At 51.5% G+C, this 27,720-nt stretch overlaps 1 protein-coding gene across 4 annotated transcripts; it reads left to right on the top strand.

The window, feature by feature from the left end:
- On the top strand, positions 1-26,591 carry BID (BH3 interacting domain death agonist). 4 transcript variants are annotated; one of them, XM_045554620.1, is made up of 6 exons: positions 1-100; positions 15,873-15,946; positions 20,290-20,503; positions 22,091-22,230; positions 23,518-23,730; positions 25,303-26,591. In XM_045554620.1, the coding sequence occupies exons 2-6, from the start codon at positions 15,935-15,937 to the stop codon at positions 25,309-25,311; spliced, it is 588 nt and encodes a 195-aa protein (XP_045410576.1). In that variant the 5' UTR covers positions 1-100; positions 15,873-15,934; the 3' UTR covers positions 25,312-26,591. The 4 variants fall into 4 exon arrangements, with proteins under 4 accessions (XP_045410576.1, XP_045410575.1, XP_045410577.1 ...); XM_045554619.1 differs by lacking the exon at positions 1-100 and adding an exon at positions 342-421; XM_045554621.1 differs by lacking the exon at positions 1-100 and adding an exon at positions 3,579-3,597.
- Positions 26,592-27,720: the final 1,129 nt, after the last annotated feature.

Genomic DNA, 27,720 nt, shown 5'->3' on the forward strand with positions numbered 1-27,720 from the left:
CACCCTCCTTGCTTCCGTGAGAACCGAGAATCGCCGCCCAGGGGCTATTCCAAAAACAGCCCCGCTGGAATAAGTGGCCGGCTAAGCCCGGTCTGCGGGGGTGAGGCACTGTCGTTTCACTGTACTTTCGTCCTACGCTCCAGGGGCGCAACGCCGCGGCCAGGGCACAGCTCCGGGACGGGCGCCCGCAGGCGGCGACTGGGGCGGTCGAGGGTCGGGGGTCGGGGCCGAGGCCGGGGGCAGGGCCGGGGGCGGTCGGGGGACCATGGGCTGTCGGGGGGCGGGGCCGGGGGCGGGGCCGGGGCGGTCGGGGGGCCGGGGCGGGGCCGGGCGCATAAGAGGAAGCGGCGGCGGCGGCCAGCGCTCGCCTTCCTGCGCCCGGGGCCCGCCGCACCCGCCTCCCCGCCCGCGGCTGGAGCGGGTGAGTAGCCGCTCGGCCCGCGCTTCCCCCCGCGCCGTCCTGGGTCAGTGCGGAGCCCGGGTTCGGCACCCCTGCCCGCCTGGGCGCGGACGCGGCAGGCCGCTCGGGACCGCCCCGCCTCAGAGGGAGCCGGAGGAGGGAGGCGCGGCCGCGAGGTGTCCCGGCCCGAGCCTCGCCCCGCCTGCCGCCCGCCGGGGCCCTCCTCGCGCCCCCGGGCGCCGCGGCTCCGCTTGCCGGAGGCGCCCCTGGGAGGCGGGAAGGCTCGTGCTCTGCTCTCCACGTGGGCCTCGGTCGGCGCGCGGCCGCGGGGCGGGGGTGCGGAGCGCAGGGGGCAGCGAGGCCGCAGACACCCGGGTGCCCGCCGCGGGCCGAGTGCCGAGATGGGAAACCGACGGAGGGGACGGGTTGGGGCCATGACCTTTGCGTGGCGGACCGGAACCCCGGCCCAGACGCAGGCCTTGCGCTCGGTCCGGGGCGCTTTCCTGCACCTGCGGACACCTGCCGCTCCTCCGTGTGCAGCTTCTGAGTGGCCGCTCCGAGCTCATGCTAAGCAAGCGTGGCACTCTCCGTGCCTTCCAACAGTTTGAAGTTACGTGCAGTACTGGCTTCTGGTAGAAAACAGTTTGTTGAATGGCTGCAGAGCCCTGAAACCAGGTGGCTGGACGGGCAAGAGTTTATGTATTCATTCATCCAACAGACGTGAATGTGCCGCTGGTGCTGGGGTCATGATGGGGCTGGTGGTGGCAGTGAGGGGACGGCTGGAGGAACCAGTGAAGGCCTCTGTAGAGTGGCCTGTGGGCCTGGGCATCCTGGGATGGCTCTGCTTTCCCCGGGCAGCTTGGGGGGCTGGTGAGGCGCAGATAGACCCGCCCAGAGCTCTTCCCCTTCCCGAGCAACTGCCGCTCCCACCGCCCCGCTTGCCTGCCCTGCCCTGCCTGGGGTCTCCTCTGCCCCTCAAGCCTCCCCGCTGGCCTTTCTCTGCGGAAGGGAGCTGCAGAAGGATCGGTTTTTCCACACCATCTCACCCACCAGGCGCTTGGCAGGCTCTGCATGGGCAGGCTGGGCTGGGCCACCTGGGGGCGAGCCCTGGGAGTCAGCCCTGACTGAGACCACATTCTCTGAGCTGGCAGGTGACTGGGAGGGGGAATGCTCTGGCTTCAGGAGTTTAGATGGCAGCACTCTGGTGAGGCACAGCTGGGCAGAGGACACTGGCCAAGCCTTTACCTGCAGCCCAGAGCATGTGTGCCCTCGTCTTCTCCGCTCCTGCCCAGGCAGTCAGCACTTCATGGCCGGAGCTTAAAGGCGGCGCCTCACGGGCTGGGCACCGGGCTCATGAGATGTAAGATGGGTGACTAACATGATGGATTGCAGCCTTTGGTTGTGTTTGGTGCAAATTGCTGTGGTAACACGGGGTGAGTTGTCGTTAGTTCTGTCGCAGAGATTAGATGGGACAGGCAGGGAAGGCTAGGCTATCAGGTGGGCTCTGAAGGATGAGTAGGAGTTTGCTGGATAGAGAAGACAGGGCGTGCACTCAGGGTGGTGAGGGAGTGCTGGGGGGTGCCTGGGTGGGAAGGGCATGACCTGCTTGGAGGCCTTGCCCCGGGATTCCTCACAGCCTTAGCTGACCCAGAAGGCTGATTGGAGGAGCTGAGTTTCCACTCATTGCGAATGAGAAAAGTCTGCCCAGGAGCCCCAGCAGTGCCCAGGCCCCTGGACTCAGAAGGAAGGATGAGGGCAGATGGAGGGGATGGCCGTTTGATGACAGACCTTCCAGGCAGGAGTCTTGGCCAGGAGGAAGGGCAGGGAGTGATGTTCTCTCTAGTGTGTGTGTGTGTTTGGGGGCCTGGGGACTGGACAAGGGGCTGTAACTGCCGGTTTTTGGACTGCCCCAGGACTGTGTGCGTCCTGCTGTTGCCCAGGGTACCAGCTCTGGACGGCGGGTGAGAAGCCTCATTCTAGAACTGTGGCAGCTGGAAGTGCTTTCTGTGGTTGCTGGTCTGGTCGCTGTTTGCCAGCTTGGGCTCTGGAGGGCAGCGCAGGCCTGGAGTGTCCCTGAGAGCGGCTGGCCCTGCCTGCCCTGATGGGCCTCACATGCACAGATTCCAATTAGCAGTTCCTTGGTTACCACACCTGGCTGGCCGTCCCCAAGCCAGTGACAGTTCTGAAGAAGACACCTAATCGCGACCAAAGAGAACAGTGATGACCAGCTGTCACCAGCTGAGCTTCCTGTGGGCCAGATACACACAGAGGGCTTTTTGGGTGTTGATTAGCTTGTTTGGACATCACAGTAATCAGAGACTAGGTTGGCATCCCCGTTCTTCAGATGGGGAAACCGAGGCAGGGAGAGGTTGAGTAACTTGCCCGGGGTCACATCTGAGGGAGTCAGTGTCCAAACTCTCAGCTCTGACTGTGGCACGCACTGCCTGGACTGCCAGCGGCTCCCCGCTCCATTCCCTGCACCCTGGCAGGCCGGGGCGTGAGGAGGTGAGGAGTGGAGAGGCCTTTCTGTGGCGCCTCCCTGCCAGCCCGGGGAGGGGAGGCAGCTGGTGAGCTGCAGGGAGGGGAGGAAGCTTTCGGGCAGTGCCCAGGACCCTCTTGGTGGGATTTCTCCCCAAGACCCAGCCCTGGCAGGCTCCACGGTCCCACTCCCCGCACAGTCTTTTTCCCTTCTGCTCTCGTCTTGCCCACCATGGTCCCAGTGGAGAAGTTTCCGGAAGAGGTGAGCATGATCATCTGAACGCAGAGCAGCCACTTTCTGGAGGTGCTGCTGCCTCGCAAATTGAAGTCTTGGTTGGCCTTTTGGGTGTCCTTTTCTGTAAAAGAAGCTACCAACTCAGAAAATGAGGAAGTGGTTTATCTTAAATTACCCTCTCCCCTCAGTGAAGCAAATGGATATTTTTTAATCTCATCAGCTTGGTGGGGGTGGAGGTGGAGGTGGGAGGCCGTAGGCCAGCCCTACAAGGGAGTGGTTGCTTTCAGGAACTGGAGAGAGGTGCTGCCCTGGTGGAAGGCGTGGGCGGCCCCAGTGGTGACTGTGGCCTGGGAGTGGCTGCACAGAAGTGGGGAGAGGTCCTCTTCTAGTCTGGGGCTCAGTCTGGGGTCAAGATCAGCAGGGAGCTTTCTGCAGAACGTCCTGCCCGGGCTTCCACCTGGTCTGGCGGGATCCCCGCCTGCGAGTGAGTCCCCTTCCATGCCAGCGGCTGTGGGCAGTGGGGTGGTTCCTTCTCACTTGCTTAACAACACCCTTTCTTTAGAGGGAGGAGAGGGAAGCTGGTCGTGGGCTTGGCTTGGGGGTGGGGGTGGGGGAGGGTGGGGTGGGGGGGGGGGGAGGGCACTGTGCTGCGTCTAACCCCAACCCTTACCCTGCCACGAGCTTTCACCTGAGGCTAGTGACGATGTTCCTGTGTTTGTGACGGGCATCTTTGCGTCTGGTTTAATTTGCATAACTATACATCTCGTTTTAATTCACACGTTCATTCTGTGAAGTTCTACAGATGTGAAACCTTGATGGTGGTGGGAGTTTCTCTCATATGTGCTCATGTCTTGGCAAGTGTTCAGGTGACCAAAGCCCTGGCTCCTGGGTGGGGCTGTGTCCCAGGATCTCTTACTGTGATCTCCACCTCCCTTACCCCTCCAAGCCAAAGAGAAGGGGAAGACCCTCTTTAAGTGGCCAAACCATGGCCAGGCCCAGCGTTGGGCAGCAGGCGGGCAGGACGGGAGCAGAGCCCAGCAAGGAAGGAGGCCGGGGAAGCAGATGGGGTGGAGAGGGCCCGCAGCACGAAGGCCCCTGGAGACAGTAGACATGCATCCCTCCAGGAGCATGACCTGTCCCCAGGAACTCTGGTCCTGTGTCAGTGAAGGCAGGAGTCCAGGTGCCGGGTGGGTGACACACACACGCACACACACGTGGCGTGGCTCTACAATCGTGGTGTCAACACAGAGCTGCCTCCTGTGAGGTCAGACCTGGCATCAGAGAGTAACGCAGGTGCCTCCTCGGAGACAGGAAGGGGAGGCCTCTGGGGTTCCACTGGGGAGCCCTGAGCTTTGGGTGCCGGAGGTCACGCATGTGGGACTGTCCCCTCTGGGTGTGGCTGCCTCTACATGTTGGGGGTGGGTGGAGGGACCACAGCCTGGCGCAGCACCACCCTGCGCCCTGGAATCGGGGAGGTAAACTCATCTCAACTGGAGATTCTCCAGGAACCTCCTAGCTGGTGTTTCCTCGCCCTGTCCTGGGAGGGGCGCGGGGAGGACGGGGAGAAGTTCAGCCTCACAGAGTGGCCTGGTGGCTGTCTCGTTCCCGTTACCGCTAAGCCTGACTTCGCCTGAGTTCCAGACAGGATGAGACCAGTCCTGGCTGTGAGACCACTCCTGGCCCCAGGTGTCTTTGCCTCTCCAAAAGCCTTGTTTCTCCCCTGGGGATCTCCCAGGAACCTTAGGGACATTTACCCCCCAAATCCCTGACCTGGCTGACCAGGGAGCTGAGCATGGGGTGCTTGGTGGCGCCAGCAGCTCCTTGGGGTACTAAAGCAAGGGCTGCTCTGTCCTCACACGCCACCAGCCTGCCCGTTCCCCGTTCCCGTGGATAAGGGAAGGGACTCCTGCCAGGACTCAGGAGGCAGGAGGACTGTGGCCTGTGCAGGCCCTTCTGTCCAGGTGTGCTGGCCGTCCTTGCCCTCCTGCTGGGTCTAGTGTCTCACCAGCCCTGGCCCAGGGGCAGTAGGGGCACAGCCAGGTCTGCCCTGGTTCCGGGGCTCTGCCTTGGCCTTGGTGACAGCCCTTTTCTTCTATGTGACGAAGCTCTATGAAGAGTTCAGGGTGAGGCAGTGGGACAAAGGCTCCCCTGGGCATTCTGCGACACCTCCCTCCCACTCAGAAGCCCAGGACTTGGGCAGGGGAGGGAGGTAGGAGACCCCAGGTCCAGGGAGGCCTGAGGGATCGGGGACCTCCAAGGACAGGGTGGAGCTGCAGGCCTCTGAGGGGTGGCCCCAGTCACCCCACCTCTTCATGCCACCCTCCCTCAGACTGCCTTTTTATAAAACCATTTGATTGAGATGTATTTCACATACTATAAAATTCACCCATTTAAAGTGTACAGTTCAGTGGTTTCTAGTATATTCACCGAGTTTTGCAACCGTCACCACAATCTAGCTTGAGAACATTTCAACACCCCAGAAAGAAGTTCCATCCACATCACCAGTCACCCCCACCCTCCCTCCGCAGCCCTAATCTGCCTTCTGTCTCTGGGCTCACCTGCTCTGACCTTTTAGGTCAGTGGAATCACACACTATGTGGCCTTTTGCAACAGGCTTCTTTCACTTAGCGTGATGTTTTCAAGGGTCATCTGTGTTGTAGCATGACCAGTGTTTCATCCCTTCTTATGGCCAAGTAACATTTTGTTTATTGATTCATTAGTTGATAAGCATTTGGGGTCTTTCTCCTTTTTCTGCTATTATGGATAATGCTGCTAGGAACATTCATGTACATGATTTTCTGTGGACATACATGCATTTTCCTTTCTCTCGGGTGTGTACCTAGGAGCAGGATTGCCCAGTGGATCCACGTGGTCTTTTCTTGGCTAACGGAGGTGAATTCCAAGCAGCAATGGAACTTCGTTGACTCTGTTTCTCTGTTTTTTCTGTCCCTGTCTGCCCCCCCCAATGCCTACTGATTTTTTTTTTTTTTTTTTTGAGACAGAGTCTCTCTCTATTGCCCGGGCTAGAGTGCCGTGGTGTCAGCCTAGCTCACAGCAACCTCAAACTCCTGGGCTTAAGCAATCCTTCTGCCTCAGCCTCCCGAGTAGCTGGGACTACAGGCATGTGTCACCATGCCCAGCTAATTTTTTTCTATATATATTTTTAGCTGTTCAGATAATTTCTTTGTATTTTTAGTAGAGACGGGGTCTCGCTCTTGCTCAGGCTGATCTCGAACTCCTGACCTCGAGCGATCCTCCCGCCTGAACCTCCCAGAGTGCTAGGATTACAGGCGTGAGCCACCGCGCCCGGCCCCCCTACTGATTTTGTGTTCGGTTTCTGGTGTGCACATAGTAGGTAAATTACTCCTGTTGGTGGCATCCATGATTGAGGATTGGTTTATGGTCTCAGCATTTGGTCATCTTTATAGATGGTTGACATCTATTCTCTATTGAAAGAGATGACCGAGAATCTGGATTGTTGAGCTTTTTTCTTTGTGTCCTTAGTCTCTTGCTCAATTCAACGTAGAATTTTGTGCCCCCCAGGAAGAATAGCTTTGAGATCTGGACCAATGAGTTTTTGTGTTGCCGTGTTTACTCTTGACTTGGAGCTGAAGTTGTAGAACAGGTGCTGGAAGCTCTCTGTGTCTATAATTCAGAAAGGCCTTTGCCTCTAATTATGTGAAATGAAAGAAATGTTTTCAGTCCTTGGGCTAGGTTATGAAGTGTGTTAAACTGGAAGAACTCTGTTCTGATTGGTCTGTGTTTGGCTTATATAAAAATACTTCTAAGATTTCCAGAAAATAAGAAAATTGCATTTCTAGTAATTTAAAGGCACTAGACTTTAAATTAAAAAAATTCTTCTTTCAGAAACAAATTCAGAAATGTTCTAAGAATCCAAGTTAACAATATTAAGGTAAATCTTTGGCAAATGAGACTGAATTAGTAAGTTGGGTCTTAAAAAAGTTATGTCTTTAATGTACCAGTATTAAATATAATACAGGTGTACATTTTATTCTACTTAGTTTTTTTCTCCCTAAACTTCCACAGGTTTGCTTATGGAATCAGCTAATATTACTCTTACATAATGTTTAAGATTATGAAACATATAAATTTGTGGGCAGCTAAATTAAATCATTATTTTGATTATTTTAACAGTATTCCAAGATAAAGCTTAGGTAACTTAAAACCTTGGACTGATATTAACTTGAGTTAATTAATGTGCAATCCTTGTACTCATACCTAATTTCCAAGTGAGATAGAATACTGAAAGAGGCCATATTTTGGCCAGTGCTAAAGAATGTTTTGCTCTTTGAGAAAGTATGAAGGGGACTCATGTGGCTATAAAAAGTTGTGTTACGGCCGGGCGTGGTGGCTCACGCCTGTAATCCTAGCACTCTGGGAGGCCGAGGCAGGTGGATCGCTCGAGGTCAGGAGTTCGAGACCAACCTGAGCAAGAGCGAGACCCCGTCTCTACTAAAAATAGAAAGAAATTAGCTGGACAGCTAAAAATATATATAGGAAAAAAATTAGCCAGGCATGGTGGCACATGCCTGTAGTCCCAGCTACTCGGGAGGCTGAGGCAGTAGGATCGCTTAAGCCCAGGAGTCTGAGGTTGCTGTGAGCTAGGCTGACGCCATGGCACTCACTCTAGCCCGGGCAACAGAGCGAGACTCTGTCTCAAAAAAAAAAAAAAAAAAAAGTTGTGTTACATATGTGTTCATGAGCATCTGCTAAAATGCTTGTTTCTGACATACCGCTCTCAAATATCAACCCCCAGGTCTCTGTGAAAGAGAAGTCAGGAATTTGGGTTGAAAGTTATAATTAATATGGGTGATGTAGAAAAACAGTTGTGTATGTACTTTTATTTTTCAAAGAAAAAGGATAGGTTTTTTTTTCTCAAAGCAACATTTCTCAAGCTTTTTGTAGATCCTTTTATACATAAAAATTATTAAGGAACCAAAAAACTCTTGATTAAATGGGTTTTATCTATTGATATTTTCTATGTTAGAATTAAAACAAAAATTTAAAAAATATTTGTCAATTCATTTGAAATGTGTGAAATTGTTTAGCATAAGTATATTTTTAAGCTATATTTTATAAAACAAAACATTTTTATTGAGAAGAACAGCATTATTTAATTTTTTTTATAAATCTCTTAAATGACTACATAAAAGATATCTGGATTCTCAATCTATTGCAGTATCTATATCATCTAGCCTCTGGGAAACTCCACTGTACCCTCATGAACGAATGAGAGAGAAAGAAAAGATTATTGTTATTATGAAAGAATTTTTACCTCACAAATCTTCTGACAGGGTCTCAGGTACGCTGGGATTTCTTGGACCATACTCTGTCCTAAAGTGATTTACAAGTGTGTTCTAGAATATGAAAAAAAGAAAAAAGTGATGGACAAAACTTAGAAAGTGAATTTTATTGCTGTAGTTTATAATACCCGAGTCTGAAAAGCTCTGAAATACCATGGTTTTAGTGAGGTTTGTTGCCTTGGTCTTGCTTTCTTGATTTACTCACTAATGCCTGGGCCTTCAAAATGAAAGATTATTCTTGACTTCCTGTGTAATCCACTGAGATAGCAGAGGTTCTGCATAGCAGAATAGTTTTTGATACTTTATGTTGACTTTATTATATTCTTGATTATTTAAGGGGGAAAAACAAAGAACAAAGGTTCATCACTTATGAAAGAGTAAAGGTCTGTTAGTTTCGTTAATAGATAACCAAGTCTGGCTGGGTGTGGTGGCTCACGTCTGTAATCCCAGCACTTTGGGAGGCAGAGGCGGGAGGATCTCTTGAGCTCAGGAGTTAGAGACCAGCCTGGGCAACATAGTGAGACCCTATGTCTACAACAAATTAAAAAAATAATATAGCCAGGTGTGGTTGTGTGGACCTGTAGTCCCAGCTACTCCGGAGGCTGAGGCAGGAGGATCACTTGCCAAGTCTCGTCCCTCGGGCACCCGTGATCCTACTTTAATTGTATGTCCAGATTACCTCTGACAACACTTCCGATGTTGCTTTCTGAAGATTGGACCCTAAGTCTAGGAAAAAAATTTTTCAGGATGTTTTACATCTAAAACTATTATTGAGACTTCCCAGCGTGCCCCTGGAAAGTCACAAAGATTTGGTCATTCACCTTATAAAGGGAAAAATATATTATAAAAATAATTAGATTTAAGTGTTACTATTTTAATTGCTGCACAGAAAGAGTAATTGTCAAATCTGAAGAGATGCTGGTTGGGGCTTCCCTTGGTTAAGTTTGTATAGGTAAAATGTTATCACTATAAATATTCCACAAGTCGTGGGCCTTGTGGGAAGTTTCTTGCGTGTCAGCGCCCTCCCTGGCTGGAAGCGATGCATTTTCATTCTCAGAGGAAACACTGACCAAATTTGTTATGAAATAGGTATGTGCCATACCCCAAAGAGAACTGAATTCTCTTCCATCTTATATTATTGGCTAGAGAAAACAATAATCTCAACTAGTAAGTCTCTGTCATCCATAGATGAGTTTGGGGGTTCTGTAAAGGACAGAGTGAGAGCTGCGTGAGGAAGGATTGTGCCAGCTGCTTTGAGTGAGGATCATTCAGAGTCCAGACCTTCAGCACGTCTCGGGCCACACCGGGGCCCGGGGGCCGGAGTTCCAGGGCTGTCTAGTTTGGAAGCGGCCGGCCGGCTCCTAACCCGCAGGGCGGGGTTCCCACAGCGCCCAGCCAGCTGCTCAGGGACGTTGTGTTGCGGTGATTGGCTTGGAACACTGCTGATGTTTTATTAATAATTTCTATTTTCCAGAGATATGAGGGAACCCCCTCTTTTTCTTAAGCTGTATGTAACCCCTGACTATTTAGTAGGCTCTTGCTCTGGCCAATGGAAATAAAGCATTTTTAAATGACACCTATTTCTCACTGACACCCCCCACCATTCTTACTAAGTCTCCTTATTTTTGTGGTGATAGTTATTTCCATAGGTTCAATAAGAAGAATCTGTCATTTTTTAAATTTGTATTTTTATTGTGGTAAAATAGATTTAACCATTTTTAAGTGTACAGGTCAGTGGCACTAAGCGCATTCACATTGTCGTGCAGCCGTCACCAGCCTCCATCGCCAGAACTTTTTCATCTTTATAAGCCGAAACTGTGTGCCCTTTAGACACGAACCCCCCAACCGCCTCCCCCAGCCCCTGCAGCCACCATTTTACTTTCTGGTTTCTGTGAACCTGACGACTCCGGGTGCCTCTTGGAAGTAGAATCACGCAACATTTGTCCTTCTGTGAGTGGCTTATTTCACTTGGCATAGTGTGTTCAAGCTTCATCCATGCGGTAGCATGTGCCAGAATTTCCTTCCATCCGACTGTACTCAAATGCCCTACTTTTATTTTTTCTTTCATCTGCTGATGGGCGTCCGGCTGCTCCTGACCTGTGGCTGTCGTGAGTGCTGCCACCATAAACGTCGGGGTACACGTGTCTGTTCCAAAGTCCTGCTCCCAGTTCTTTTGTGGATATGCCCAGAAGCAGAATTCTAAGTCACGTGGTAATTCTATGTTTGATTTTTTTGAGGAACAGCCGTATGTGCCCTTTAAAAAGAAAAAACAACTAAAATAGAATTGGACAAATGCATAGAGTAAGCAGAGCCTTACCTGAATGTTGCATTTGTGAACGATGCTCACGTGATCAGCTATGACAGGCACTTCTAAAGGAACTAAGGTTGACTCTGTGGAGCCGACAGGGCCCTCCCGGGAACACTGGCCTGGGCCCTGTCTCTCAGGTCCTTCCTGGCGGGCCTGGGAATTTAAGATATTTGAGGGACCCGAGTAAAAGAGATAAGAGAGCGAATAGATAAATGGACCATAGCTGGACCCTCCGTGAAAACAGAACTCTGCACCACAGCCTGCCGTGGCCTGGCCCAGAGATCCACCCTTGTCTACACCGAGCAGCCGCCGGGAGGGCAGCCCTTGAGGGCGGGCTCGTGGGAGTGGGAGGCCAGGCTGCTGTGCCGTGATTGCTCAACTGTCAGCCCCAAGTGGCCAGGATTTGATTAACTGACAGCTTTCCTAATTTCTCTGCTTGCAACTTGGGACCAACGAGAGAAAGCCAGATGTGCCCCCTCATCAGTCAGCAGGAGACCACCTGCAGCCTCCCCAGGCCAGGGCCCCCATCAGGGCACCTGGAGCCCCCAGTTTCCCGACACGGAGCACCCCCTGCTCTGCCCGCCTTGGGGTCTCTGCCCTGAGTGCGTAGCCTTTGCTTCTCTCCCCGGGGTGGTCTCTGTCTCTTTCCACAGGGCATTCCCTCAGGCTTGCAGGCACTGCACGGGAAACCTGGTGGAACTTCTCAGGCTTGGTTTCCTGCCCTCGGTGGAGCAAGTAACAGACGGTTTTCAAAGCCCAACCTAAGATTCCTTATGAAAACTTCCAGGCAGTAGATTTTGTGGCCTTCGAAATTGTTCAATGCTGCATGGCTCTAAATTTGCAAAGGAAACGTAAGAGGCTTAATTGGTCACTTAACACTCTTGCTGCACCTATGTAAATTATCAGTCTAATGAATCCAGCCCTTTTTTTGTATTAAAGAATATCTTTCAGATTATTCTCACAGGCAGAAAGGCTGTCGGGAAAAATTGGGGAAAACTCTGAAATGGGCAAAAAAACCACACTCTTTTAGGTTTTCTCTGCCTTTCATTATCTTTGAGCTATTTTATAACTCTGTAAGTGCTAGAAAACTGATATTAATAATACAAATGATTTTGTCCGAGGAAATGCAGATGAGCTTTGCCCAGGGGAATGCAGTTGATTATTGCCTTGTCCATGTTGGCCAGTTTTGCATCGTGTTGTAAATTCATTTCTATTTCTTTGAGGACTCTGAATGGTTTTAATATCTTATTGTTAGTGAGTTATATAAGATCTTTAACGTGTTCATTTAAGAAGAAGAAGAAAAAAACAAAAGGAAATTCACCTTCTCCAGACCCATCACTTTTCTGATGATAACAACATGGCCCAGAAAAGTGAAGTGCCTGCCCTCTGCTTTTCTGGTTAATTCTTGGGCATTCTTGAGCCCCAGGCCCAGAGGGCACTTTGGGTCCTAGCCTGGGTCACTGACTTCACGTTCCCGGGTTGGCGCTTTGCTTGGCGCCGGGCACCCGGCAGGCCTGTGAGTGGTGGGTGGATGGGTTGATGACTGACTGGTTCTTAGAGTAGCACATGCCTGCTTCCCTGGTGTTCATCATATGTATAATGATATATTTGTTGTAAATAAGCTTCCCTGGGGCAGGGCCTGGGGGTCCCATGAGCCCAGCATGTCTGTTGGTGGAGGAGTGGGCTGGGCTCTCCCAGCGTCTGTCTAGTGTGCCTCCCAGGCAGTGTGAGGGTGACCTCGAGGTCCCTGGGGTGCTTAGGAGGTGGGTGTGGTGGTGGAGGGAACACAGTGCCATTCATTTGTCACTTAAGAAATTCAGTGAGTCGGCTGTCACCCACACATGGGACCCGGAGCACAGGAATGACCACATGCTGACCAAGGAGGGAGCTGCCATGCGCAGGGTTCAGCCTCCAAAACACCTCATCCTCCCAGAAGCACCTGCGCTGCTCTGCCCTGGCGTGGCTGGCTGGGCGGGGCTCCTGTGACCTGTGAGGTTTTCAGGGACATTTGGCCTCCAGGGTGTGAGGGAGGCTCTGGGGCTTCAGAAAGGGGGGCTAGGCCAGGCTCAGTGGCACATTCCTGTAATCCCGTCTCTTTGGGAGGCTGAGGCAGGAGGATCACTTGAGCCTAGGAGTTTGAGGTTGCGGTGAGCTATGATGGCACCACTGCACTCTACCCCAGGCAACAGAGTGAGACCCTGTCTCTAAAAAATAAAAATAAAAAAGGGGGCAGGACTGGAGTCTGAGTAGACACATGAGCGATCTGTTATCTGCTGGTCTTACTCAGGAGAAGTGGGCCTGGGGTGGGCTGTGACTTGTCCCACAAACCCAGCTTGGGCGTTTGCAGCTGCTGAGGTGTCCCTTGCCCTCCCTGGGCACTCTTGAGCCACAGCCCTGTCTCTGAAACCTAGGACAGATGTGCCTTCTTGGCAAGGATGTTGTGAGGGTTAGAGAGGAGGCCGCAGAGCCAGCCTGGTGCGTCTGGGTGGTATTCATAGAGGTAGCTGCTGGGTCTTTGTCATTAGTGGTAACATTTGCCATCCCTGCCCCGTAGAGTCCTCGAGCAACTGGGAAGACAAAACATAAAGTGGCTGGTGAGATCCTGGCTGTGAACACCCTGGTGACCTTGTTCTGAGGCGAGGCGGGGGTTATGGCTTCCCGTGGCCCTGGGAAGAGAGCTGCCAAGAGTTCATGTGGGTGTGGGGTCCCCAGGGTGCGGCGTCCCCAGGTGCAGGCTGTGTGACCTCGAGGGCACAGCCCAGGGGAGCTGCTCTTACTCTTGTCCTCTCTGGCGGCTGCCATGAGGCCTGGGCACAGACTGGCACACCGTGTGTTCACATCTGTCATCCCATTGATTCCGGATTTAATGGGCAAATGCCCACAAGGTATCCATTACAGTCCTATTTTTAATGGTGAAAATTTTTAAACTACATAAATATCCAACAATAGGGGGTTAGTTGCATTTTGGTATTTACATACACACCAGAACAGGGTTCTGAGCTCCGGCAGACATTTGGGGCTTGGTTAGCTGAGGCGCTGCCCTGTGCACCTTAGGGTGCTCCGCAGCGTCCCTGCTCTCTGGCCACGGAGCACCAGCAGCACCCTTCCCACTGCCCCCACCATTTTTGGTGACAACCAAAAATGTCTCCAGACATTGCCAGATGTTTCCTGGGGCTCAGAATCACCCCTGGTTGAGAACCACTGTAATAAGATATAGATGCTAGAATGTTCTGGAAGACTTCATTGAAGGGAAGAGATGGCCACAGGTTTGCATGCAGATGTGGCTGTGTGTGCGCGTCTGGAAGGAAGGAAGTTCACATGTTCACGTGAGTTGCCACTTGAGTGCTGGGCTCACAGGTAAACCTGCCCCCACATAGATTTCGGAAGCTGCTTCTAGAAGAACGTGGTGGTGAGGGGAGGGGGCACTGGGCCTTGAGGCAAAGGCCAGGGCTCTGGGGCACTGTGCCGTGACCTTGGCAGTGGCTCTGGGCAGGTGTCTGGGCTTCTGTGACCTGTTTCCGAGGGGTGTGTTCTGTTTTGTCCTTTGTCTTGGTGCCCTGTGAGGGCCCCGATGGCCCTGCAGCCAGGGTCCCGCAGCTTCCCCGTATGGCCACACACAGGCCTTTGCAGCTGGCCCCTTCCTCCTCAGTGCACAGCCACACCCAGCCGTGGGGTGGGCTCTTCGGAACTGCCCGGGGAGGGCCAGGGTGCAGCCTCGAGCCGTGCACGATCCCCAAGGCCGAAGGGAGCCCCCCAGACGGGGAGGTGACAGTGCCAAGTGAGTGACTGCACCCAGTGTGGCAGGTTCGGCTGCCTGTGGGGGGGTGCACCTCCATCAGTGCCGGCCTCCTATTCAGACTGTTCCACGGGAATTTTTGTTCAGCGTTTTGGGTGTCTTTCTGTACTGATACACACACACAGACCTCTCATTCTTTTTAATGGTTGTATATTTTCCATTGTTTGGGCTTTTTTTTTTAAACTTAATTCCCAAATGGCTTTTGTCTGGCCAGTTGTTTATGATGCGTTATTTAATTTGGTATATGGAAGCTTTACTCTTTTATATAATTGTCAAATACAGTTGACCCTTGAACAGTGTGGGGGTCCAGGTGCTGATCCCCACAGTCAAAATCCACATGTAACTTTGGACTCCCCCGAAACTAAGCTACTTGTAACCTGCTGTTGGCCAGAAGCCTCGCCGACATCAACAGTCCATTACACATATGTTGTATGTACTATGTACTATGTTCTTACCATAAAGTAAGTTAGAGAAAAGAAAATGTTATTAAGAAAATCTTAAAGAAGAGAAACGTATTTACCATTCACTGAGTGGGAGGCATCGTCCTTCCTCCTTGTCACCTTCGCAGGGCGGAGGCTGCTCTTGCTGCCTCAGGGCAGTTCAGACCCGCGTTGCTCCAGGGTCCCCTGTGCATTCTCGTGTTTAATAACCGTTGAACAGGAAGGAGGTCTCCATGTACGAATGTCCTTCTAATCTCCCCACTGAAGCCATGTGGCCCAGCGGAGAGACCTCATCTGCTGGGTGGTCACTAGTCCTGGCTGCCACTTGCTAGTTCTGTGACCTCAGACAATTCCCCCCAAACCTTATTTTCTCACCACGAAGTCAGAATTAACGCTGCCCGCTTCTCGGCGGGCCTGTGCGCAACAGAAGAGATGGTCAAGTGCAGCACCCTGAGCGCTGCTGCTCCCTGAGGAAATGGGCTGTTTGTTTTTTTGTTGTTGGAAGGAATAGTGGTGATAGCAATAATCTACTAACTAATGTAAGTATTTATTTTTAAGTAATTCATGAGCCAGACTGTCCTGCTTGCCTGATCCGCAGGGTCTTCCTGGGCATGGAGCGGGGAGTTGAGCCCTGAGGCTGCAGGACTGAGCCTGGGGAGCGCTGGGGCCTGGGCAAGCGTCTGGAATGAGGAAATCTCCAGAGCTGGCTCCTGGGTTGCCACACACGGCTCTGTTTTGAGAAAGAAAGAAGTGCAGGGGAGCCTGGGGGGGCCAGCGGCGGTGGCTCTGAGCCAGAGCCCAGGACGGCTTCCCTGGCTCTTCCCTCTGGGGCCTGGGGTGTCCCTGCAGGGAGCGGCCACCCACCCTGTGTGTGTGTGTGTCCTCTTCCAGGCTGCTGACCGCGACACCTGTGCACCAGAAGCGATTTGGAGCTGCCCAGCACTGCCCGCGCCATGGACTGTGAGGTAGACTCTGAAATCCTTGGAGGATTGCCTTGGGGGGGCCACCAAGGTGGCCAAGGGTCAGCTTGTCCTCCACGTGTGTGCCTGTCGGTGCTAATCCCGCCCAGCCCCGAACTGACAGCTCTGCAAAGAGGAACTTCAGACTTGCCACTTACCAGAGCACAGTGAAGAACAAACCAAGCTCGCTCACCCTCCCCTGTTCCCTCGCTAGCTTTCCCTGACTGCCCTGACACAGCCCCTCCGACACCTGGTGCCCGGGCCAGCTGGAAGGGCGGCAGGCTTTTGATTTAGGATCATGGAAAAGCTATAGGTTCTGGGGCGGGGTCACACAGAGGTCCTGTGGGCTGTTCCCCACTTTCACAGGGATGCCACCTAAACTATTCCTTGTCTGTACTTTGAATGATCTTGGGAGAGAAAATTATAGCATATCCAATCAGAAGCTCTTTTTTTTGGTCTATGTACTATATATAGCCTTTTAATGTCCCTTATTTGCCAAGTTCTGCAACCTCTTTAGGGTGCCCAGCACCGGGGCTTTCCTGTGTCCACACCGCATGCACCAGACGCCTGCTGTTCTCACCAGCCACGGGGGAGGTGTCTATAAGAGTCCAGTGATTTGGCATTTTGTAAACCGGTGTCCTGCATTGCCCCAGTGCCCGAGCGTAGAGCAGTACCTGGCACCTGGCAGGTTCTCAGGATGCATTTGTGGACTATCCTTGCAAAAGGGTGGGACTTGAGTGGCTTTCAGCATGGTGGCTGGAGGGCCTGAGACACAGTGCGCTCAGGGCAGACGTTAGCTTCGTGAATGGAAGCCGCCCTTGTCCTGATAAAGGGCTGTCGTCAGCGTCCAAGAGAGTGTTCTGTGCAAGAGTGTGGTGTGCAGTGCCCTGGCGCCTGCCCCTCCCTGCCCTGCTGCTGTCGTTCCTCCCACATGCTGGCGACGTCTGCAGGTTAAGACGCCACCATCCGTCACACATGTGCAGCCCTCGCTCTCATGCCCTCCCAGTGCTCCTCCGAGGCGTCAGTGGAGGAGGGTGGGTGTCATCATCCCGGTGCCTCTCCTTTTACCTTCAGGGTGAAGGAAGCTGAGACAAAGAAGTGAGGTGGCTTGCCAGGGTCCCGCACACTTGGGCTTCACAGTGAAACACTAGCAATTTTCTCTAACATTTCAGGGTTCTGCCTTTTTTCCCCATCAGAAAGAACTTTCATCCTGTTGTAGACATTTCTGACTTTTCCTTGATTTTTTTTTCCAGCTTTTAAAAAAATTGTGGTAAAATACACAAAACATAAAATTTAACATTTTAACTATTTCCAAGCGTGTGGCTCAGTGGCACTAAGTACACGCACATTGCTATGCAGCCAGCGCCAGCCTCCGTCCTCAGAGCCTTCCTTCTTCCCAGACCGAAACTCCGTCCCCATCAACACCAGCAGCCCCACCAGCCGCCACCTTCCACTTTCTGTCTCTAGGAATCCGGCTGCTTTCGGCCCCTCATTGAGGTGGAATCAGACAGGATTTGTCCCTGTGTGCCCGGCTTTTCTCGCTTAGCACAGCGTCCTCGGTATTCGCCCACGTTGTAGCATTCTTAGATTTTTTTTTTAATTCAAAATGTCTATGATTGCAACATTTTTGTGTTGAGTTTTTGTGGATTGACTCAAAGGGCATATATTTTTTAAGTTTTTCAAGAAATTCAATCTATCTCTTAGTGACTTTAATAAGTTACATCTATTGGATTGACTGATGTATTTCAACTGATTTTTCCAACTTTTGCTGTTTCTCATCCATCATTCCTTAGCCTTACATCAGCATTTGAGTCCTTCCCCAGTATCTGTTCAACTAGCCACATTTTCTCTACCAGCCTATTTCTAAAAATGCTAATCAGCACTCTTATATTAACATGAAATATTAATGTTTTTTAAAATCAGTGTTCCTATTTTTTTCATAAGAAAGTATGGAGGATTTGGCCCCATCTTACTTCTTAGCATCTTACAACTGCTGCCTCTTTGACGTTTTTTGATATTTGGAAAAACAAAAACAATTGCTTTTGCCAAGTTTGGGCACCAGCGTTATTCCCGTTTATCAAACACATTGGGCAGTGACTGTCTTTTTCTTTGCACTGAACTGATTTTGCATCATCAGAATGAAATCGGTCTGCAATACGTCCAGCAGGGTTTCCTGCATCTTGATCATTTCTCTTAACATATTTTTTCCCTGTGATCTAAAAAGATAAACAACTATCACGTTTTCCATCTTCTGAGACATTCATTTCAACTTTGATCACAAATGGGTCTCTAGAAGATCAGGAAAGGTCGTGGTTCCATGGTTGGCAAGGCCCAAGCTCTGTTTGTTCCTGGAATTAAATCCTGTCGTCTTCGGCGCCCCCAAGCTCTGTTTGTTCCTGGAATTAAATCCTGTCGTCTTCGGCGCCCGCTGCAGGTGCTTGTCCGTACTGCTCTCCCTTTGCCTGCTGCTCGGCCTCCAACGTCACGGTTTCCCCCTCGAGGCTTCTGGACCTGTCCTCTGACATGTGAAATTCTTTCCTTTCCTTCCCTGTCAACTCTATTCTTTTTATTTTATGTGAGAAAGACACAGGTCACTGAACTTGAACCTGAAAGCCTGCTCTGCATCCAGACTTTGGGTACCTGTGTACCAACCCCTGGGTCAGAAGGAAGTCCTCGCTGTGACAAAATACCACAAACAGAGTGGCTTTAAACACAGAGGGTTGGTCCCTCAGTTCTAGAAGCCAGAAGTCTGAAATTGAGGTGTTGTCCGGGCCGGTTCCTTCCGGGGGCTCTGAAGGAGGGTCTGTTCCAGGCCCCTCTCCCGGCTTCTGCGGCCACAGCAGTGCTCCACGGCTCTTGGCTTGTAAGGGTGTCACTCCAGTTTCCGCCTGTCTTCACGGGGTGCTTTCACCCCATGTCTCTACGTCTCAGTGTGTAAATCTCCCTCTCATTTCTCTCATAAAGATACTAATCATTGGATTTAGTACCTACCCTAATCCAGTATGCAAAAACCCTGTTTCCAAACAAGATCACATTTATAAGTACGTGGAGTAGGACTGGAGCATTTCTCTCTGGGAGACAGTTTACCCTACGATACTGCCCCAGTCCCTTCTTCTCTCCTAACCAGGACACCTCCTTGAGGCAGGAACGAAACATGTTCTTGGGCTTCTAAGCTGTCTTGGACTACATGGCCTCGCTGTACAGGAATTGTAAGGATTTGACACAGTAGAATTTTACATAAAACTTTTCCATTTTTCAGAAAGAACTTTAGGGAAGTGAATGTTGAATAGCAATAATAGCAATACCCTGGCACCTTATTTTAAGCATTTTATTTATTGAAAACAATTTGCCCTCTAAAAGTTTTTTGGCTTTTCTAATGAAAGTTATTAAGGACTTAGAGGATAGAAATAAATTTTTGCCTGCACTTTTATCTTCCTGTCCTGGCCTTCACTGACAACCCAGGATGTCTGTTTTGCATTTATCTGAGCAGATCTCAGTATCCCTGGTCCTCTGGGTTCTTCCACCCTAGGCCTTTGATTGCTCTGGGCACACCTAAGCTGTGGATGCTACAAGTTTACCCCTTTGTCTGCCAAGAATCCGGCCCCAGATGCACTCAGCACACCACAACCGTCCCACCTGGCTCCCACGGCGCGGACGCTGGGCTGAGCTGCTGCTCACGGACATGGAGAGTGCAGGGGCCTAAGAGCTCCAGCCCCGCCGGGTTAGGGCAGGACCATCCTCACAGCTCTCTGGGGGGTTTGGATTAAGGGCACACACCCCTGAAGTAAACCAAGCTTGGCCAAAGGCCAGTGTTTGGCTGTGGTTACCACTCCCCAGTATTTATTGAAACTCTTCTGTTTGCCCAGTACCATTCTGGGCCCACAAAGGAGATTATGGAAAAGGAAAGAGCTTCTAACTGCTAGAAGCATAGCCAGGAAAGGTGGGTGCAAGTTGGCAAAGGGCACATGGGACTTGGAAAGAAGTGAACACATGGATGGCATCTCAGTGACATTTGCTTGTCTCCCTGAAGACAGTCTGTGGCCCTTCCTGCTCCAACAGGAAGCTCATCCCAGCTGCATGTGTTCAGGAGGCCCAGCAAATGGTAGAGGAATCCTCTTCTGCAGAATTGGAGCTTGCTCTTTGGCACCCACAGGTGGCATTGCTTAGAGCAGGTCTTCCTGCTGAGACCTCTTGCAGGGCTCTCGAACCGGCGGGGCTCTTCAGTTCTCTTGGGCCTGTGAGACTCAGCCTCAGCCGTGCCTGGAGCCCTTCTGCCAGCTTAGCTGCGGGAAGGGCCTCTGGCCCTGGACTGAGTCCCCCAAGTCTCCCTGCCTCCCCTTCCATCCTAGGTCAGCAATGGCTCGGGCCTCAAGGATGCGCACATCACAGACTTGCTGGTGTTTGGCTTCCTCCAAAGCTGCTGCAGCAACAGTTTCCAGACAGAGCTGCAGGCACTGGGCTGTGAACTGTCTGTGCAAGATCACCTGTGGGAGGACTATGAGGACGAGCTGCAGACAGACGGCAGCAGGGCCAGCCGCTTCCACGTGCAAAGAATAGAGGCAGGTAGGGTCTGGCTCTGCCTCCTCTGCCCCAGATCTGGGATTTGCTTTGTCCAGTAACATCTGGGGAACCTGAGGGCCGGAAGGGAGCTTTGGGCCCAGTCTGTACCTCTGTGGTTTCGGGCCACCATAAGTGTTTGTGTCCTGTGGTAGGTTGGTCTGTCCTTGATTCCCTCCAGGGGTGCTGAGCTCAGTATCTGCCAGTCTTGGATGACTCCACTATAAAGTTCTCCCTTGAGATTCTCCTGTCTGCACTAATATAAAGTAGTGTTTGTGCCAAATTTCCCAATTCTGATAAAACCAGATTGTTGTATCGGAACCACTGATCTGGATTATATAACACAAAGGATTCTCAAACTTGTGTTTATATAATTTCAGGAAGCTGAGGTGCTGTAAAAAATACTGGTGCCTGGTCCAGCCCCCAGGGACTCTGATTTGACGGGTCCGGGGCATGGCTGGGCCTGGGCGACGCCGCAGGGGATGCTGCTGACCCCCGTGCCCCTGCGCAGCCCCGGCCCAACTTCCGGGCGGCTAAGTCCGCCTCGATGTTTTGCTTCTGTGTAGTACTTACACTGTTACCCTGGGGCACATTATGACTTGTGGTTACCTGTAGGATAAGAACATTTTCGCATTCTGAACCTCGTTTCCAGATGAGGAAACTGAGGCCCTGAGAGGGCAAATGACCAGCCCCAAATCAAACAGCGCGTGGGTGCTGCCCGGCGGTCCTGCCCTGGGCGGTCCCGGGTCCGGTCCGGTCCCCACCGCTCCTGTCCCTTTCCTGCGCCCCGCCCCTGCCGCAGGGGCCGTCCTGAGCTCCAGCCCCAGGTCGGTGGCTTTCCCCGCGCACGTGAGAATGGCGTGAGGGCCCGTGTGGACACGCACGGGCCGGGCCCTACTCCCGCTGCCGGAGTCGGGGTATTTTAGGCTGGGAGACTGCGCGGGGTTGCGGCCCTGCTGAGGCCCGACCCTGAGCCCGGCGGGGGTTCCGGGGACCCAGAGCCAGGCCCGGCGGGCGGCACTGCCCCCTGGCGGTCGCGGGCAGCCTGTGCCCGACCCCGGCCTAGACCGGGCCGGACTCTGCCTGCGAATGGGCCGGCGTGTCCGGCCGGCTCTGAACTGAAGGGCGGCCTCGGGTCCCCTGTCGGGAGGGTTAGAGCAGGGGTGGCGGCAGGGCCTGGGACGTGGCGGTGGGAGTGAGGGGCCCGGGGGACACGCGGCGTCAGGCAGGGGCCGGGCAGCCGGAGCCCCGGCAGGGAGACGCGGGAGAGGGGCCTGGCGCAGGCGGGCGCAGGTGGCTCCGGGCGGCTTTCCCACAGCCCCCGAGGCTGACGCCCGTTAGGAGCTGGGTGCTGCCCGGCTCGTCCCTCCGGTGCCCACAGCCGTGAGTGCCCCGGCGTGGCCGACCGGTCTGCATTCCGGGCCGATTCTCCCCCAGTCGCCGCTGCCCGGGGCCAGCGTGAGGCCCGGGTGCAGTGGGCCGTGGAGGGAGGGCTGGCTTTGTCCTTGCCCTGGGCGGTGGCCAGCGTGGGTTAGGGTGTCGGGCCCTTGTCTGAATCTGCCTTGTCTCTGCCGCCGCTGCCCGAACATGCAGATTCTGAAAGTGAGGAGGACCTCATTCAGACTCTGGCCAGGCAGCTGGCCCAAATAGGGGACAGCATGGAGCGCAGCATCCCCCCGAGACTGGTGGATCACCTGGTGATGCAGTTTATGAACCGGAACCTGTTGGAGGAAGTAAGTGAGGGGTGACACACGGGTGCCTTTTCGGGGTGAGTAGGAAGGGTGAGGACTATTTCAGCGATCGATGGAACCAGCAGGGCCTGCCCTCTGTCTCCTGGCAGACAGACCAGTGTCTGGCTAGGTGACTCAGTTCATGGCTGCTGGATCTGGGGCTTTGACAAGACAATTAGAAATAGTCAAAGCATGGTTAATTGTCTCTCAGAAGCATTAAGTTAGTTGACATTTAGGAAAACTGAACCTAAGTCAGAGCCAAGAGTTTAGAGATAAAAGCCTCCAAAAAGATTAACAAAGTGTATGTATGTGATTCTTCCAGAGATAACTTATTCTTTCTTCAGTTTTAGGGATTTGAATAAAAATGCCAATAGAGAACTTTAAATCACTTTTTTAAAAAGTGACATTTTAGCCTGGTGCTCTTCTTGCCTTCCTGGTTGTAATCAATGCACAGATGCTCACTGAGCTGCCACTGGCCGGGCACTGCGGGTAGAAGATTGGCCCAAGGCCCTGTGTGCCTCCTGAAGACACTTAGCGGGAAAGAGAGCCACGTACTCCAAGGCCGTGAAATACATGTCTGGGGTGACAGGAGTTTAGAGGGGAGAGAGGTCCCATTCTTGTACTTCTACCAACTGAAAACGCAGGTGCCCTCACTACCTAGAACCTTCGCCGGGCTTCAGATCCCAGCAGATAGAGCCTGCGGTCTCCTGAGGGTGTTGTCATTCTAGTGCTCCCTCCTGTGGGGTGTCCCCAGCCGGCGTAGAGCACAGATGCATCGAGCAGGGCTCCGCCTTGAGATCTCTCCCACAGCGTTAGCTTAATTCTGTGCGTGGTCATAAGCTCGGTCCTTCCCAGCCCAGCGGTCTCTGGTCTGCTCCTCCACGCACGGGGATGTCACATGGTGCCCCGCCCTCCCCCTCCCTTCAGGTCTGTGCCAGTAAGATGGGCCACAGAGGAGACCGTTAACTGATTCTTGAGTTGAAGTGCCTTCGGGGCAGGGAATGACTTAGGCTCCTTGCACTCCCTCGGTGTCTAACAGCGGCACACTAAGCTTGTGTCTGGCTAGTGAGCGCCCGCTCCAGGGAGGATCTCCGCCTTCCCTTTCCTTCGCCTCGGGAAACAAAATAGTTTCTCCTTCTCTATACTTAGCATCCTGAGCTACTAGGTGAGTACCTCCCTCTGAATGCTGCCCTGTGCTTATCACTGCGGAGTGTTTTTCCTTTGAGAGGGAAGACTTGGTAAGCCAGGTTCTGGGTGCCCCCCGTCTTGACCCGTCTTTACCCTGTGCAGGACAGAAGGGGGCACCTGGCCACCGCCGTGGAGCAGCTGATGCAGACTTGCCCTGCAGACTTGGAGCAGGAGAAGGCCACGCTGGTGCTGACCATGCTGCTGGCCAAAAAGGTGGCCGATCACACGCCGTCCTTGCTCCGTGATGTCTTTCGCACAACAGTGAATTTTATTAACCAGAACCTGCTCACCTATGTGAGGAACTTGGCCAGAAACGTAAGAACCGGTGAAGTCAGCCCCTCGGCATTCCCCGGAGCCCGCTTGGTCTCTGCCCGCTGCCGGTGCCCACTTCCCCGCGCCTGAGCCCTGGACACCCATCCCTGCCCTCCCTGCCGCTGGCAGCCGCCAAGGGGGCTGTCACAAACCTTCCTGCTCAGGCAGGGAGGCCTGGCTTTGGCTTCACGAGCAAGAAAGCTTATGTGGTAGAGGTGGCAACGGATACCTCCTTTTTGCGCTTTATCAGCTTTATGCTGAAGACATGCTCCCCCCAGAGGGAGGCGAAGGCCCACTCGAGCCCTTGATGGAGTCCTGCTGTGTGCAGAGCACGCAAGCCTGGGAGGAAGCCGCTGGGCGGCCCAAGCCAAGCTTCCTCAGGCCGCTGTCACCCTCACCTTGGCACCAAAGTCAGTGACTGTAAATTCGTAAACAACATGCTTACCAAGGATTAAGGGGAGAGAGACCAAAAGGAATAGTCAAAAAAGTGGGGGGAAGCTAAAATCTTCCCCAGAACACATCTGTCCCATAACCAGGGTATTAAAAGTCACTTTTAATAACCAGAGTATTGGAAGTCATGCTGTCGCTAAGACAGGCCAGGTAGTCCTTAAACTCTGGTGCTTCAGTCTCAGACCTTAAGTGGATGTTAAGTGGATGTATTTTATCTGTAAACTTAGAAATATTAGGGAATGTTTGAGATTTTGGGACACGTTAGAAGCATTACTCAGGTTTCCTTAGTTTTTTTTCTTTTTTTGAGACAGTCTCGCTCTGTTGCCTGGGCTAGAGTGTAGTGGCGTCAGCCTAGCTCACAGCAACCTCAAACTCCTGGGCTCAAGTGATCCTCCTGCCTCAGCCTCCCAAGTAGCTGGGACTACAGGCGTGCATCACCACGCTTGGCTAATTTTTCCCCCGTATTTTTAGTTGCCTGGCTAATTTCTTTCTATCTTTAGTAGAGACAGGGTCTTGCTCTTGCTGAGGCTGGTCTCGAACTCCTGAGCTCAAACGATCCTCCCATCTCAACCTCCCAGAGTGCTCGGATTACAGGCGTGAGCCACCATGCCCGGCCAGGCTTCTTTAGTTTTTAAATAAAGTAGCAACTAACCCTTTTAATATTTACTGACAAGCCTAAAAAAAGTATTCCTTATGTGCTGTGGTCTTCAGTTATACAGGCATTTTAAAAACAGGAGAATGAATGTAAATCTTAAATCAGGTGTTAAGCCAAACGGAACTGTTGGAAGGAGGTAAGCCTGAGAGTTCCTGGACAGCTTTTCCCAGCCACCATCCAAGGGGCATGAGTGGGCCAGATGCCCACAGCAGTCTGTGCTGACAGCTCACCAGACACCGAAGGGCTGAGACAGAGTCTTGGTTCTTCTGACCCACTAAGATGGCTCCGGACGCCTTCAGTAATTTGAGAGATGAGCATAGCCAGGTCTCAGCACCTGGAAATCCTGTTTTTGCAGCTGCTCCCTCGTAGCAAAAAATTGGATGCAGGGATAGAAGGAGTTTAGGGCTCCAGAGAATGCGTTTTTGTGTGAATTAGCCTGGCTGATCGCCCGTTTCTCCTTCCTGTGCTAGATGGACTGAATGGATGACTGCAAAAGCGCGACCGGCTACACCTGGCGTGGTGACAGCAGTGCTCCTGCCTCCAATGGAGATGGAGCTCTGGCCGTATAAACAGAGTCCCTGGAGAAGACAGGCACTGGGCGATAGTATTTATTTCTCACCATTTTTAAATGATGTTTTAAGCTGGTGACCCATTTAGAAATTTCAACATTAATACACTTGAATGAAAATGTCAACTTGCACATATTTGAATGGGTTTCATAGCATTTCCTAAATCTACACGTTGTGCCTTTATCTTATTTCAGCTGTACAGGTTCCCACATGAAAATTAATTTTTTTTAGATGAAACTATTTATTGGCCAAGAAAATTAAGTTTAAAAGCAGATTTTTAAGACAGAAGAACAAAACACAATTTTTTTTGGTAAAAAAAAAAAATCTGTTTATTAAATTACAACCTTGTGGGGGACGGTCTTACAGCAAGCAGTGTCCCGTTTGAGGAGAGCAGGGCTTGGAGAAGAAGTGCACATACCCACCACAAACGATAGGGAACATCTTAATACTGAGGAAGCAACAGTTTTCCTGTTTGAAAACCAGATGGCACAGAGGTTCTGGACTAACGTGCTGTGCTCAAACGATGGGAAGTTCCAGCCTCATCCATAGCCGTTTGACTTTTCCAACTTGATTTCCTTTTGTTTGAGTCAAGAACAACTATGGGCAGTAAAAGGTGTGAAGGTGATTTACGGGCCCAACAGTCAACCACTGTTTCCAAAATCTGGTAACTAAATGTACTTTTTCTCTTTCTAAAAAAACCAAGACTTCACTTAAAAAAAATCTTTTTTTCCTAAAATTTCAAGCTGGTGGGGTACCGGAAACTGCTGCACACGCCCTGGTAAGAGCCTTGCAGTTTCGGTGCCCAGTCACACCGCTCAGCCCATCGCTGCCTGCGGAGATGCATCAGAAGAAAACAGGTTTCCAGGCATAAAAGATGAGAGCGCAACTAGGCTTTTTAAAATTCAGCAACTGAAGGGACTCCCTTTCCTGGGGACATTGTCAAAACCAAGTCACTTAGGTAGTGCCAAAAACAACAAGAAAAGCTTAGGTGTAGAAACAGTGCAACACTGGTCTTTTGTTCCCAAATATAAGCTATTTCCTAGGAATCAGTTTAAAACTGACAGTGGATCATGGGGCCGTTTCACAGACATTACCTTCAACAGTGAAGCTCTTGCTACTGTGAACGCGATGCTTCTGGGGAAGCATGAACAGGAATAATGAAATACTAATAAATACTTTGTTATCCAAAACATGTCTGTTCAAGAGTTTAGATTCATCAGAAAAGAAAAAACTCTAAGTCCTAGGGCTGGGTCTCAATCTGATGTGAGCAAAAGGTTACAAATACTAAAAGTAGATGCTGCCTGCAACGTGAAGGCCACCATTGGGAAATAAATCTTCCAGTAACGCTATAACTTTTAATGTTTTGGAATGGGCTGCTTTTTTTGAGGATTACTAATATTACAGTGGAAACAAGTTGAATCACATAGACATACACACTCATCCATATGTGTATCTGTCATTACAGAGTCTCATGAGGGGGAGGTATTTTCTTCCAAAAGGAGCAATTTAATCAGCAACTCTAATAGAAAAGAGCTCTAAAACAGCAAATAATTTCAGACTCTTATAATACTTTTTTTTTTTAAAGAGACAGGGTCTTGCTGTGTTGCCCAGGCTGGAGTGCAGTGGCATCACTGCCAGATGGCACTCCTGGGCTCAAGCAACCCTTCTGCTTCATCCTCCCAGGTAGCTGGGACTGCAGGCATGTGCCACCACGCCCAGCTAATGTTCTTTTTTGTAGAGACCACTGTGCTGCTAACTGGTCTAGAACTCCTGGCCTCAAGAAATCCTCCCGTCTCAGCCTCCCAAAGTGCTGGGATTACAGGTGTGAGCCACCATCCCTGGCCTCTTAGGATACTTTTAATCTTTCACAGCATCTTTACCTTCTTCTGTTTCACTTAAATACAGTAGGTTGCCATTTTAATAGGTTTGTAATAGGTATTGGTGTAAATTCTTCCAGACCAAGTACAAAAAAGTACTTCCTTGGTTATAAAGCAAGATTGCCACCCCTTCTTCTCAAACCAACATTATAAAAAGATTCCACTGTGTCAAGAACAAATGTGATCCTGAGCATGCCCCAGCCGTGACCACTCAGGCCTATCCTAGAAGTTGGTAGATTCTGCCCTGGTAACATAATCCTTGTGGATATACTTGAGAGATGACTTTAATTCAGAGAATGTGTTTTCCATCCTGTTTTTAAAACATTTGGCTTGTTCAAGTGATGGAATTCCTTTGTTAAAAAGCTTTCTCCAAAAGATGCTTGGCGTATCTGAAAGTCAGGTGGGCTATCTGGTGCTTTCAGAAGGTCAAATCATTCCTGAC

The sequence above is a fragment of the Lemur catta genome, chromosome 6 (assembly GCF_020740605.2).
Source record: "Lemur catta isolate mLemCat1 chromosome 6, mLemCat1.pri, whole genome shotgun sequence".
Taxonomy (NCBI): domain Eukaryota; kingdom Metazoa; phylum Chordata; class Mammalia; order Primates; family Lemuridae; genus Lemur; species Lemur catta.